We start from the raw sequence: 15,693 nt of genomic DNA, 5'->3' as shown, positions 1-15,693 counted from the left end.
AAAAAGGTATCATAATTGAAAAGAATGTACTGTCACAGCTCTCAGCGTACTCGTGCTGCTGTCACACAGCGTCTCCTGGCTGGCACTGCACGTGGGGAGCGGGGTGACGGACAGCGACGCCGGGCAGGACACTGGCTCAAGATGCTCGCTGATGGGTGGGACAGCGGAAGCCTCGGAGTGAACACAGTCTGGACTCGGGAGGTTCTGGCTGCTCTCTGGAAAAGGACTGTTCCAGTGTGAGAACTCGATGGCCACTTGACCCCCGAGATCAAACCCTGTTGAGTGACAACAATTGAGGCAGATAATGAGATTTTAAACAAGAAGGGAAGAGGACACTGAAAACTTTAACATTCATCTTATGGGAGCATTGCTACATGTACAATTTGGGACTGTGTATGCTGAACATAACAGCAAACACATGTTGTAATGTTGCCCCCTAGTGGTGGAAACTGTCAACTTCAATAAAACATTGAATTTTCATTGTTGCCAGGCATGTCCTCAGCAGCAACCACACAAAAGATGACTCTCAGTGCACGAGATTCTAGTTCAGCAAAGTAATTATGATAAAATTCATGACAATGTAACAGCCACACAGACAAATAGACATAAAAGCATATAGTTAAAAGATAGATTATTAAGCATAATTTTGCAATTTCCTCCAATAGCTAAAAGTTGCAAAACAACAAGGTAATACATAGGAATACTTCAAACACCTCTGACTTATATTAAATGAAAATATAATAATAATGAGAAGGGCCACGAAGAACCTCCACATTTTTCTGTCAGTTTTTGCTGCTCTCCAGAGTTCCTGAGGACCAGCCCTCTGCTGAACCAGCTCGGCACGCTTCGATTTCTCCTCAGCAGGCTTCCCTCCCTGTTTCAGCTCAGCTCTGACAAGTGACTGAGCTGGATGGTCCAGATGTAGCTGCCCCCCCCAAACCTTTATTATCTATAATTCTTCAGTAGGGCATTATAGATGCAACAGATCTGATTGTACATAGCTATCCTATAAGCTGCTGCTGACCCCATTATTGAATTATCAAGTGCAGTTTGGGGGGCTACAGGGACCATGCTGACCTTCAGAATGCTGCAGTCAATTGAAATGCTTTATGCTTGTCTTCCAGGTCATGGTGCCCTACTTTACCCTTCAATTAGGACCACAATGTACATTCTTGTACCTGCTGTTAGAACACTTGATCTATGCTGGCTTAAACTTTGGAATCAGAGATCCAATAGATCCAGATGCAGTAGATGAGCTCTGTTGTAAATAATCTGTGTTCTTTTCAATTTACTATTTAATTGTGTTCAATTTATTAAGCCTTTTTGATTATTTTGTTTACTTTATACTGTGTTTTATAAACCTTGACTTTATTCAAGGCCTATTCTAAAGAAATCTCTGATATGCCAATGCCATAATGCCAATGTTATGTATGTTTTTTACTCTACACAAAATAACGGGCAAATAAATGTCCTATTTTCCAAAATAAGTCTCGTTAAGGAAGGAAAAATGATAAAACTATTTCTTTACACTTCACAAACCAAACCTTAATTTTTTTAAATTTCATTTTAAAAACAAATTATTAATTAAATCACAATATTATTTTTTTAATAGCAGCATCACTACCTGTTTTGCATTTTTAAACTGAACTGATATGTTGCGTTTGCTTACATGAGTGGACTGGTTCTGCTGGTGGTTTCTTCCGATTAAAAGGGAGTTTTTCCTTCACACTGTTGACAAAGTGCTTGCTCATAGATGGTCATATGTTTGTTGGGTTTTTCTCTGTAGGGTCCAATTTACAAAATAAAGTACCTTGTGGTGACTGTTGTTGTGATTTGGCGCTGTATAAATAAAATTGAACTGAATTGAATAGATGAGACACATAGTACCAAATATAAAGAGCAGCAAAGTGTGTTTTTAATGTTTTGTATATTTAATATTTCTGGTATCTTTCACTGGCAGGTGGGATAAGGGAACACCTCCACCCATGCCACCTCCTGGTTTCCTGTAAAACACAAAGCCCAGCAGATTTCAGATGTACATCAGCAATGAACAAACGCAGCCCCAATCAATAGCAGAAAAGTGGAACGCCTCACAGTCTCCGGGCCCTCTGGCTCACTCCTTGCAATGCACATTCAGCTGGAGGATAAACTGCGATGAGGAGTGACGGGATAAATCTAAGCCATACTTTATATTTCATCTAATCTTTTACACCCTCCAGTTTTCAGAGAGAATGAAAGGAGGGGTTTCACAAATGAAGTGTAAGAGTGTAAGGCTGGGCATCCCCCAAAATGATGTGCTCAAGTCAGCACTTTCAAAAACTGTGAGTAGGACTTTATTCACCCTGGGGGAGAAAACTGTAAGTGCATTACCTCTGGAAAGACAAATCTTTGGTAGGTGAAAATTTGACATAGTGAGATATTAATTAGGATGTAGAGCAAATACTGGAACCCATATATATATATAAATATATATATATATATATATATATATATATATATATATATATATATATATATATATATATATATATATATATATATATATATATATATATATATATATATATATATATATATATATATATATATAGTGATGATTTATAGTTGATTTCGTAGGTGTGGAATTATAATTTTTTAAAGAGACAGCCTGTAATAATGATGAAAACTTGATTTTTTTCAACTTTTTTAAAGCACAGACACCTTGTTAAAATACACTGTGTTTGTTAACTCATTACAAACACTACTGCAGTGTAACAGACATGCCCTCACACTATAGGGATTTGTTACCCCTGATCTCATTTCAGTGTATGATTTGAAATAAGGGATAGTGAAGATATGAAACAATGTGTCATGTGCAGCTCATATTACTGAAGGTGATGAAAATAGCAGGGATGGATGGATAAATTACACTGCAGTCTCTGAGATGTATCCGTTACTGATGTACAGTGTGAGGTGGACACAGGCATATGCGCACTGCAGGGCAGTGAGAATGACCCTAAGACATAGGGAGACTATTTTATATATGTTATTTGGGCTACTAAATCTTTTGTTTCTTGTAGGGACTTAATAAATAATATGGAGCATGTTTGCTCTAATTTTCTAAGATATTCCAGAGCAGCTCATCTACTCGATGGCCACAAACAGAAAGAGCACCTCAGCAGTTTATATATGCCTAGTTTTGTTTTAAACTTTAGAAGTGGGTTAGCCTTTAAGATGGGTGTTAAATGTAAATTTTACTTTACAAACTGCTACTAGTATAATTTTGCCAATTTACATTTTTTCAAAAATCTTGTAGCTTATACCGTTTGTTTAGTTGATGCCTTCAAGCCTTAAAAAGGAATCTATTGATTTATGTGGGGAGGTATGGCTCCATTAATGCCTTTTAGAATTTGTTTACAGGCACACAGTGTTCTTTGAAGTTTTTGTATCCTGTACCTGCTTACATCCCTGCTGAATGATTTATGTGGTCAATGTACAGTGCTCCATAATCTGTAAGTGGCTCCTGGATTTTAAACTGATATTAACAAGTGCTTTGAGCCATCAATGCCATCATCTCATAAAAGTCACCCACAATGATGGGAAGGGTGGAGTGGGTGCTGTAATCTACACCTGGCGTGTATCCGAACGACCTCCAAAACTCATGTTGCCCGGGCATAGTGTGTTCTAAGCATTATCTATGTCGCAGTCATCAGAAAAAAGTGCCCCTGTGGCTCTCTGAGGAGAGAGAGCCCTAGATACACCCCCCCCCCCCCCCCCCCCCTCATTTCCTGATGCCCTCAGAGGTAAGAAAACAAATGCAGGTGCATTTATCTGGGCCACATGCGGCACAATGCATTAACACGTTTGAGCTTGGAGTTTACAGGAAACTACTGGTGCTTTAATTTGAGCAGTGAATGAGCCTGTGTCTGAAACTGCAGCAACACAGCCTAAGAAGTGCTGCACAGTTGAAGTTATATGTTATATTAAATACTGTATGAATGGTTTTCATCATTTTAAGGACAAAACTAAGTAAAAGGTCAGAAACACAGTTGTAGCTTTGCAAATCTATGTACAGTATTATTCTTGATAACATTAGCTGTCTTTTAAAAAATCTTCATATAGTAAAAAAATATCCATACATTCAATTCAGGGTCAAACACAATGAATGAAAATGTTCATTCTTTGCTTTTTACACTATTTCAAGGTACCAACTTTAAGGAAGTTAAATAAAATAAACATTAAAAAAAAGAAAAGTTTTTTTGCAACCTGCAAAAGACTGGTGATCTGTTGGGAGCATTAAATGTCTTCATATGTTGAAGCATTAAGTTGAGTTCCTTGCATTGGAACTCAGGGGCCACACCCAACTCCTGAAAAATAGCCCCACACCATAATCTCCATCCACCAAACTTGACACTTGGAGACACAGTGGTGTCAGACAGGTGCCGTTGACAACTGCCAAAGCCATTCATCACTCCAGAGAAAACATCTCCACTGCCCTAGAGTCCAGTGGTGGCGTAGTTTCAACCGGATGCTTTCCATTGCACTTGGTTGCAGCTGTTCAGCCATGGCAACCCATTCAATGAAGCTCTATAGTCCTATACACTCTATATGTTCCTGAGCTAATCTGAAGGCCACATTCAATTCAATTCAATTCATTTTTATTTATATAGCGCCAAATCACAACAACAGGCGCCTCAAGGTGCTTTATATTGTGAGGTAGATCGTATAATAATAGATACAGAGAAAAAACCAACAATGATATGACCCCCTATGAGCAAGCACTTTGGCGACAGTGGAAAGGAAAAACTCCCTTTTAACAGGAAGAAACCTCCGGCAGAACCAGGCTCAGGGAGGGGCGGGGCCATCTGCTGCGACCGGTTGGGGTGAGAGAAGGAAAACAGGATAAAGACAGAGATTAATAGCAGGTACAATTCAATGCAGAGAGGTCTATTAACACATAGTGAGTGAGAAAGGTGACTGGAAAGGAAAAACTCAATGCATCATGGGAATCCCCCGGCAGCCTACATCTATTGCAGCATAACTAAGGGAGGATTCAGGGTCACCTGGTCCAGCCCTAACTATATGCTTTAGCAAAAAGGAAAGTTTTAAGCCTAATCTTAAAAGTAGAGATAGTGTCTGTCTCCCGAATCCAAACTGGAAGCTGGTTCCACAGAAGAGGGGCCTGAAAACTGAAGGCTCTGCCTCCCATTCTACTTTTAAATACTCTAGGAACAACAAGTAGGCCTGCAGAGCGGGAGCGAAGTGCTCTAATAGGGTGATATGGTACTACAAGGTCATTAAGATAAGATGGGGCCTGATTATTTAAGACCTTGTATGTGAGGAGCAGGATTTTGAATTCAATTCTGGATTTAACAGGAAGCCAATGAAGGGAAGCCAAAACAGGAGAAATCTGCTCTCTCTTTCTAGTCCCTGTCAGGACTCTTGCTGCAGCATTTTGGATTAGCTGAAGGCTTTTCAGCGAGTTTTTTGGACATCCTGATAATAATGAATTGCAGTAGTCCAGCCTGGAAGTAATAAATGCATGAACTAGTTTTTCAGCGTCACTCTGAGACAGGATATTTCTAACTTTAGAGATGTTGCACAAATGGAAGAAAGCAGTCTTACATATTTGTTTAATATGTGCGTTGAAGGACATATCCTGGTCAAAAATGACTCCAAGGTTCCTCACAGTGTTACTGGAGGCCAAGGTAATGCCATCCAGAGTAAGAATCTGGTTAGATACCATATTTCTAAGATTTTCAGGGCCGAGTACAATAACCTCAGTTTTATCTGAATTAAGAAGCAGAAAGTTAGCGGCCATCCAGGTCTTTATGTCTTTAAGACATTCCTGCAGTTTAACTAATTGGTGTGTGTTATCTGGCTTCATGGACAGATAGAGCTGGGTGTCATCTGCATAGCAGTGAAAATGTATGCTATGTCTTCTAATGATACTGCCAAGGGGAAGCATGTATAGTGTAAACAGAATTGGTCCTAGCACTGAACCCTGTGGAACATCATAATTGACCTTAGTGTGTGAAGAGGACTCTCCATGTACATGCACAAATGGGAGTCTGTTAGATAGATATGATACAAACCACTGCAGTGCAGTACCTGTAATACCTACACCGTGCTCTAATTGCGCTAATAGAATATTATGGTCAACAGTATCGAACGCTGCACTGAGGTCTAGCAGGACAAGCACAGAGATGAGTCCACTGTCAGAGGCCATAAGAAGATCATTTGTAACCTTCACTAAAGGTTTGAACACATAAATTCTGACTCTGCAGAAAGTTGGTGACCTGAGACTTTTGGCAATACAGTGGTCCCTCGCTATAACCCGGCTCACCTTTCACAGCACCGCTGTTTCGCGTATTTTTTTGTATGCAATTTTGCATGATTTGTCAACTTATCAAATTTATATAATTTACATAAATCTTTGATCGCTAGCAGTGTGACTCTGAAGCACTGTACTATATGTTTGTAAGTTTTCTCCCAAACAAACACAACAATGTCGACAAAATTTTTGCACCGTCAAAGGCACCTGCGGTAGCACCCAAAAGGCAGAGGAAGATGCTAACCGTCATTCAAAAAGTTGGATTTCTGGACATGCTAAAGGAAGGTAGAAGTTACCATATTTTCTGGATTATTAGGCACCTTAAGCGAAACAAAACAGATAAGTAAAACTTTACTCAACTCATTCTTCTTGCTTCCTCCACTTCTGTACCATTGATTCATTATTGTCGAATTGTCTGGCAGCTGCTCTATTGCCATGTTCTGGACCCGAAAACAGGGTTTGATCTTTGGTTTTGTTCTATAATACTGGACTTATTTTTCTACGAAGGTTTGAACTTTGAGAGTGTTTAAACAGGAGAGAAAAGTATGAAAATGTTCATGCCTGTCTGAGAAAAGTGCATAAAGTGTGTAGTGAAGGGTTCTACAGCCTTAAAACATCTATAATAGTTGTAAAAAATAAAGCTAACTACTTTGAGGATTTCACCTATCGCGGCTTAATTTTAGAACGAAACTCCCAAGATAAATGAGGGACCACTGTACTGTTTTCTCCCCAACAAACACAACAATGTTGACGAAATGTTTTGGACTTCTGGACATACTAAAGGAAGGCGGAAGTAACCGTATTTACCGGATTATTAGGTGCATTAAGTGAAACAAAAGAGTCAGACAAGTGAAACTTTACTTGACTCATTCTTCCTGCTTCCTTCGTGAACCCCAACCCTGTGTCTTTACCCAAACCTAAATTGTTTATCTAGAACAAACCATAACACCATTTCTTCTCTTTATTCACTTTCTAGCTCACTTGATCACCATCGCTCCCTGTCCGTCCGACTGCACTGTCTCTGTTCATCTTGCTTTCTCTGACAATAAACATCTTCACTGGTCAAAACACTGGACTTCATTGGTGGTATAAAAACATACCTGTCCCTCCTCATCAATCCATCCATTGATTTATTTATTTTTTTGTTCTGTTGTCCTTTATCTGACTTCTTGTAGGCTGCTGGGTTTTAAAAATGCCACTTTATGTGGTTCTCTTCTCAGATTTTATTCAGTGCCAACAAAGACTTTTTTTGGGCCACTTACTGTATATGCTTTATATCAGCTTAATTCTTGCAACGTGTCGAGTGAAAAGTGCTCTTAGCTGTGTCACACTGCTTAGTTGAAGTCAGGGTGAAAAGCGATCAGTTATAGAGAGGGCTGAGATGGGATGAATGGCAGACCTGGGGATCTTTCCTCAAAGTACTGAACTTGAATTTTGTGATGACCTGATATTTTTACAAAACACCATGAATCCTCTCTGATGGCAAAATCTCACACTTCAAACTGTAAAAAAAAAAAAGGATAACTTGTGTTTTTGGTTCTGGCCAGTGCAGAGCCAACCTCAGTGCAGTAGTGCTCTAAAATTTCCAGCATGACGCATTTAATGTTTTATTTCATCCTTCACTGAATCCCTACCTCAGGGTGAATATTAGCTCTGTCTATAAGCTGCACTATCACAGTAGATTCCTACAACAATAAAGGAGGGTGGAATTGATGTGAGATTATAATCGATTAGAACTTTTAAGAACCTACGGTGATGCTGACTTGTATTTTCCTCTCAAACAAAGGCCGGAGCTTTAAAATCACAGGCAGCACAGTAAATCTTTTTGATGTCAGAGTGTAGGACAAGACTATAGATCTTTCTTTTGTGAAAACCAACAGAGTGAGTCTCAGCGGTCCAAAGCTCCCCCTCAGCAGTTCATTAGTTAGTTGGGTTTTTGTTTTTTTTTTAAATTTAGCTTCTAGAGAAGAGAGGAACACCTGCATGCAGCAGCAGCACTGTCTGAATCCCCTTGCTGTCAACAACCTATACAGTAGCTTATAGGCCAACCACACACTGTGTTAATATTCATTGAAAAAATGTCGAAAGCCAAGGCCTCAATATTCCAGATGGCAGGCAGTTGCAGTTTTGTGACAGACAGGAAAATTATGTTGAACAGCTTTGTCACCATTGTACAATTTTCCATCAAGAACCTTGGACATACAAACAAACTTCCCGGTCAGCGGAAATCTTTAATTTTCTTACTGCTTAGCAAATCCCAAGTTAAATTTCCCCTAAGCCCTCTGCTGTCAGAACTCTAACAATCCATACGGGACTAAACTGCACTGATACATAATAAAAATAAAATATAACACCCGTTATATTGCTAAAACATTTAAAGTAAATATGCGCATTCTGTCTTCCTTTTTTATTTATGATGATAAAAAAATTTCCCCATGTCAATTTTGCCTTTTAAAAAAAAATTATTATCGAGATTGTTCTAGTGTGAGATGCAGAGAAGATGGCAGACCTTGATAGGCCTGTACGTGTGTTTAATGCAGCGCCACCTGAGGACATGAAGATGACAGCATTCAGTGTTCATCTCTTTTGCACAGCACTTTCAGGATCTTTTTAGGGTTTGATGGTATAGATTATGAAACAGAAAATGAATTTTATACTTAAAAACACTGAATTTGTTCCACAATCTGTAGACAGCTCTTGTTTTTTGCAGATAAGTGAAACTCTGCCTGTCTAAGATGCTCTTTTTTACCCAAGCATGCTATTGATCTGTTGGCAATTAACCTAATTATTACCAAAATGTTCCTGCAGCTTTTTCTTTTTAGGGCTTACTTTTCCAGCCTTTTGTTGCCCCAACTTTTAAGAGACATGTTGCTGTCATCAAATTCAGAATGAGATCATATTTTTCATGAAAAAGTAAAATGTCTCAGTTTAAACATTTGATATGTTTTTTAAGTTCTATTAATAAAATACTAGTTTTGGGGTATTTGTAAATAAATCTTTGCATTCTTTTATATTTACTTTTTTTGGAATTCAGGTTTTATGAATGTATTCAGTCAGTGGCCCTTAAGTGCAAAATGTTCGAGCTTGATATAAACATTTGTGTTTGATTAAGGAGAGTGTTGTGTTGGCCTTTTCCCAGTTAAATAAAGTCCAGTGATGTTTTGCAGAGTTTGGAAATGAACTTCCCTTTAGTGTAAAGCCAGTGCTTAGATTAAATAGCTCTGTGGATGGGTTTTGCCCGGGGTGCTTACAGTTTTCTGAAAATGTTAGATACAAACATAAAACTGTCCACATGGACGCTTCACTTTTTTTACTACTCAGACTCAGACAATAAGAAGGAATCAAGGTAGAGAGGACACACCTGGGGAACACGTTAGAAAAGTAAAACTGAGAGGCAGAGACATAAAAACTTGACATAGACGAAAGAAAAAGTAAACATGGAGACACAACTGAGAGAGAAAAATGAGAAACTACAGAAAAAGGGCACAGAGGCACTGCACAGACACGGGGACATGACTGGTGAGACAGAATGTAAACAAACATGGAGACAAGACTAACTACATGCAGGACATACCAAATCTCCTGACCAAATCCTCACGCTGAAGGAACCATGAGACAACTCAAAAGCAGTGCACTCACCGATGGTGATCTGACTGACACAACTGTAGAAGGTTCCTGAGGAGACATTGTAGCTGCTACTGCTGGGTTCGCGATCTGTGAATGGAGAAGACATCACGTAGAAGGTGAAGGCAAATATTCAGTGTAACTAAGGTAGGGTTTTTTTTGTTAGCACAGGTGACCATCAGTACCATGGAGTCCCAGAGAAACATGTATCTTGCAATTTCAAATGTGCCCACTAAGCTTTTGAGCTTCCCTTTTTCCTGGGGGCTTGTGAAAATCCATGATCCAGCAGCGTTACAGGAATCAAACCCATAATCCTGCAATGTTAGTGCCCTGATCCACATTGAGCTACACAAGGGGAGGAAACTCTTGACCTTGGCAGAGGTAGGGGAATAAAATGCATGAGCCTGACAGCTTTATGGCCTTTGTCTACCAATTTATATAGAGGGAATAAAAGCTTTCACTGTGGTAGAACTCTGTGGATTACAGGGAGAAAACCTCTCCAAGAGCCTGATAATGTTTAAGAAATAATGCCTCGAATACCGCAAGTGATTTTCACCTTTTTTCCCTGCAGGGCAGACTGGGCAAAACAAAGAGAAAATAATTAAACTCATACGAGACTGAATGGAGTAAGATTTAACTGTGAAGCATTTTTCAGTACTTTTTGCAATCTTTGTGACACTGACCAAAAAGATTAATGATTAACAACTTTTACATTAATTTAACTTCAGTTTCTTTTTGAACTGCAACTGCTATAATAGTACAAGTTTTACCCAAGTGGCACATCTGAAACAATATTATTAATATTTAATACAATTAAAGCCACATATATAATGGAAAGCCTGTTAAATGCTATCTAGGGATGCACTAAATGTGAAAGCTTCTGTTGATACCAATAATAATAATAATCAAGAGTTTACGATTCATTTGATTCTCTCTTTCATTCATCCTATTATTCCAAGGAAAAAAAACATTTTCAGTATGGAAAAAAACAGAATGGTTTTTAAGTCCTTTAGCTATTCATTAATTAGCTAAATAGAAAGCATAAATCACCATATGAGCTACTTACACTGCTAAATACTATTTTATTTGACAATATACAATATAAGTAAACAAGGCAGAATAAAATTATTGGCTAAGTTATGTATCTATTTACAAAAGGTTGGGGTGCTATGTAACAATAAGATATGATAAGATGAAAAGGACTTTATTGATCCCAAATGTTGTGAAATTCCTGCATTATAGCATACAAAACAGGTAAAACGATGAGTTCAATACGATAAATAAAATATCGGATCAGTTGCATCAAAAAGGTAACAAAACAATAGACTAAAGAGGACATTCAGTTAAACAGAAAATACAAAAGCACTCAGTACATCAAGTGTTGATTCAAACTGGATCCAAACAGCAACGACAATGACAAATTCCCAGAGGGCAGCTATCTAGCCAACAGCTAGCTGTTCAGTGTTTACCACAGAAATGTTCTTTTGAAGTAAGTTTTCCTACTGTTTTGATCTCGCAGCCAAATTGCGTCATGGCAAAATGAACACCATGAGTTTAATGTATATGTTCTGTGTGACTGAGCATCATGTGACCAGTAACATGATTTAAGACATTGGTTGGTTGTAATAAAAAGGCAAACCTAACCCAACCACTCTTGCAGGTTATAGATGTGCTCACATTTTATATTTTTTAGTACTCTCTTCATACAATATACAAAATTCAACAATAATTCAGTCCAGTAGAGTACAGTGTAACTGTCATAAATGGTAATTGGACTGGTTCTTATATAGCGCTTTTCTACTCTTCTGAGCACTCAAAGCGCTTCACACAACTTGGGCATTCACCCATTCGCACAAGCACACTGTTCTAAGTGCTTTCTAAGTAACATTCATACACCGATGGATGCATCGGAGAGCATAAATCATTAAATCATTACCCAATTGGGTTACCCAAAGTTACCCAAGGATATTTGGCATGCAGACTAGGGGAAGCCAGGAATCAAACCACCAACCTTCCGATCAGTAGATGACCTGCTCTACCGCCTGAGGTACAGCCACCCATATTGCAAGACAGAGACAATTTGCACTCACAGAATCTGTCATTTAAATCTATGGGAGAACTCTGCAATAGCAAAACTGGCGATAGTGGAAAAAAAAGAAAAGAAAAAAAGTTCAGCAACCTTATCTGCGCCTTTATTTGGATTAGCGTAGTTTGAAAAACTTGTGGGAGGACGTTTTGAGGGGCTTTGTTAACCGAGGCTCCAATTAATAAGATAAACCTGACAGTGGAAACTGAAGGCCTGATGTGGAACACCAACTTTCCTCTGGGAGACAGAGGTTAAGTCATTAATCTGCCTCAGCAGTGCAGAAGACTTTCTCTGGCACTGCAGTCACCTCCTGAAAGATACCACCCAACATTTTTGCCTGGGACTGATAAATGAACACCTGAACTGCTTTTTCTCATTTAAGCACTAAGTCAACTTTAAAAACAAACAAACTCTAATTTCCTTTAGTTTCCTATCTAACACCTACAGATGCATCAAAAAAGAGCAAATGCAGCAGAGTGTAGACATTTATCACCGACTGGGAATATTTTTAAGCACACACATTCCCGTCCCGGTGTAGAGATAAAGCTGCAGGTATCATTTATTTCCAAAGCTATGGGCTTTGGAGTGAGCACATCGCTGAACAAACCATATCAGCCTCTGAGCAGCTTCCAGCCACATCATTAATTTAACATCAGATGAATGAATTACACCACAGCAAAATGTTCACTGAAAAAATAACACCCGTACTCTGAGGCAGTGTATCTCTTGTACAACATGCAATTATATTTAAAATAAAAAAAGGAATAGTATGTGTTGTGGTAGTGCAGCTCTCGCTGTCTGCTCTGTGAGAATTTACGAGGTGTTCCACTACAGTGTGTGCCTTGGGTCGTCCCGTGGACTCACTTTGAGCACAGTGGATCACCACACCTACATTTCAGCTTGAAATCGGAGTAATTGACGATATGAACGGGAGAAACACTGTTATTAAGGCTTGCAGCTGACAGCATGCGTCGCGCTTTCTTTCTAACCTCGTGTGCTGCATTGCTTGCCGTTACCTGCGGATCCGGATGAGAGGCGCGTCGCGATAGCGCGGCGAGGACTGCGCGGACTCCCCGGGCAAACCCGCATCACCTCATCTTGACATTGCAAACAGATGACCTGGTTGTCCTGGTTGTCTTCCACCTTGCTGCAGCCCATGTGCTCACCCCCGGCGTGGATCTTCATGCCTGTGTTGATCTTACGGACCAGTCGCATGTCAGCTCCAGCCTCATGATCCAGCATCCTCCTCACCGGCGACGATCGCACTTATTACGCATGGGTTCGGCATGAGGAGGCATCAACTTGTCCTGTACCTCAAACATCATTAACCCCACCTACTCTAACCTGTCCTCCGCACTCACCTCGGCTCCATCGTGTCAGCCTCTTTCGGCTCGTGTAAGCGGTTAGTGTTGCAGTCTTTACGCACGACTGCAGGCGTGGCTGTTTCACGTGGTTAATGAGGTCGCAGTGTCGAGTTCTTAGGGGTTATAACAGTGATACTAAAATAAATATTTAATTAAAGTCCCACAATCGATCATAGGATCAATTTAGATTCCCCCCTGTAACACTGTCAGTATCTTGGACTAAACCAGAACTAAACTTTTAAATGTCCAGCCAGTATCCATTAGCACAGGGTGCTTGGGTTTTTTATAGAGAGACAATTTGAGCTGTGACTGGTCGATCAATCGGAGGAGGACAGTGAGGATAATGTTTTGTAGGAATGACCACACAGCAGCTCAGCATGCAGAAATGAAAACTAAATAAAAAGATGAGTAATGCATGACTTTCGGTTAATCAACACACACTAATTTCAGATCTGAACCCAGAGGATGAGGCTTTTTTATATACAGTGTTGGGGAGTAACGGAATACATGTACCGCCGTTACGTATTTAAAATACAAAATATGAGTAACTGTATTCCGTTACAGTTACCGTTTAAAAAGATGGTATTTAGAATACAGTTACTTTGTTGAAATAAATGGATTACACGGTGGTACTTCCCTGTTTCACATTGTGGCGGGTCAGGACTGTTTGGGTTTTGTTTGACAGCTACGTTCTGTTGTTCCAGGTGGCAGCGTTAGGTTGCCATGGTTACAGGGTGCCGCTCTCTCTCTCTGTGTGTTTCCTGGGTGAGAGAGGCCTTTTTGTTGTTGTTGTGCTAAGCTAATAGGCAGAATGCTACTGGTATAGCTCTAAAGAATGTAGCATCATGGGCAGTGTGGTCCGTGCTGCAGGGAGAATGGACTGCCATACACGTTATGTGTCTGTGAGCGAGGGAGGGAGAAAAAGGAAAAGTACGAGCTGTCATCAAGCAAAAACGGGAGCTGGAAGCATGTAAATATAATAATAACCACTGCAGCCAAGAAGAGCGCCTGAGGAGCCCAGTTGTAAGTAAGCTATTAAGACTCGACTGTACACCGTGTTCGTGTTTTCCTCCAAAAACAATATGTTCCGTTGGAGCAGCCTTTCAACGCCTCTCTCTGTCTCTCTCTAGCAAAGTTGACCCAGACAACAAAGTAAAGCTAGTTTTCGGCAACGAGCCTGACACAGAACCCATCGTATTAGCCAGAGGTCCCTTTACTACGGTTCGGAGCCGCAGACCTTCAGTAACAGTAATAAATCACAGCAATAGTACATTCACGTAGTTGTAAACAGCATGATAATATATTAAGTAATCCAAAGTACTCAAAATACGTTACTCTCATTGAGTAACGTAACGGAATACGTTACAGAATACATTTTGGGGCATGTATTCTGTATTCTGTAATGGAATACATTTTAAAAGTAACCTTCCCAACACTGGTTATATACCTCAGCCCTAAGATGTTCTAATACCGGTCGCAGCAGATGGCCCCACCCCTCCCTGAGCCTGGTTCTGCCAGAGGATTCTTCCTGTTAAAAGGGAGTTTTTCCTTCCCACTATCTCCAAAGTGCTTGCTCATAGGGGGTCATATGACTTTTGGGTTTTCCTCTTTATGTATTATTGTAGGGTCTACCTTACAATATAAAGTGCCTTGAGGCTACTGTTGTTGTGATTTGGCGCTGTATAAATAAGATTGAACTGAATTGAATTGAATTGGTGGGTCATGGTTTCATGTGTGAACAACAGCAATAAAGTTAATAAAAAGATCATGTTTCATCAGGACTGAGAACTGACTGACTTTGATATCGGCCAACATGTGATGGTAAAACTAGTTCAAAAAAGGAAAAGCACTGAGCTGTAACTTTGGCCAAAGGATCACGGGATGCACGGGGAGCAGAGGCTGCAGCCTGTTAGGAAGCTGTACACACATTCCTAAAAATGATATCACATCAATACATCAACATCAAAATTTCAGAAAAGTTGAGAGAGTATGTCAAATGTCAATGAAGGCTAAATGCTATTTTTTTACATTTCTTAATTTTAAATTCATTTTTAATCGATCCACCTCATTTGGCTTTCTGGACTTTATACTTTTTTGATTGTATGCTTATTTGTTAAATAAACTGACATTTCATTTCATTTACTTCATTTTTAAATATAACTCAAATGCTTTATTATTTGGGCTAATTTTAATAAGAAAGTTACAGAGTTTGTCTATATGAAACATGAATATACTTACTGCACTTTATATATTTTAACCATATTAAAGAATGTGTATATAAATGGCTTGTATTTTGCTACTCCATC

General features: G+C 39.4%; 1 protein-coding gene across 2 annotated transcripts in view; it reads right to left on the bottom strand.

Moving 5' to 3' along the window:
- LOC102780176 (anoctamin-4-like) overlaps positions 1–13,379 on the bottom strand; it is a 55,560-nt gene extending 42,181 nt beyond the window's left edge. For both annotated transcript variants that reach the window (XM_087830557.1, XM_087830558.1), the window contains exons 1-3: positions 13,040–13,379; positions 9,953–10,027; positions 51–275 (exon numbers count right to left, since the gene is read on the bottom strand). In XM_087830557.1, coding sequence (XP_087686683.1) covers positions 51–275; positions 9,953–10,027; positions 13,040–13,265 — 526 coding nt within the window. In that variant the 5' untranslated portion in view covers positions 13,266–13,379. The remainder of the gene's footprint in view (positions 1–50; positions 276–9,952; positions 10,028–13,039) is intronic.
- Between the last annotated feature and the right edge of the window lie 2,314 nt (positions 13,380–15,693).

This window comes from Neolamprologus brichardi, chromosome 17 (assembly GCF_056152115.1).
Source record: "Neolamprologus brichardi isolate AB-2024 chromosome 17, ASM5615211v1, whole genome shotgun sequence".
Classification (NCBI taxonomy): Eukaryota; Metazoa; Chordata; class Actinopteri; order Cichliformes; family Cichlidae; genus Neolamprologus; species Neolamprologus brichardi.
Note: the sequence above shows the minus strand (reverse complement) of the source record. Positions and strands in the feature narration are given on the sequence as shown.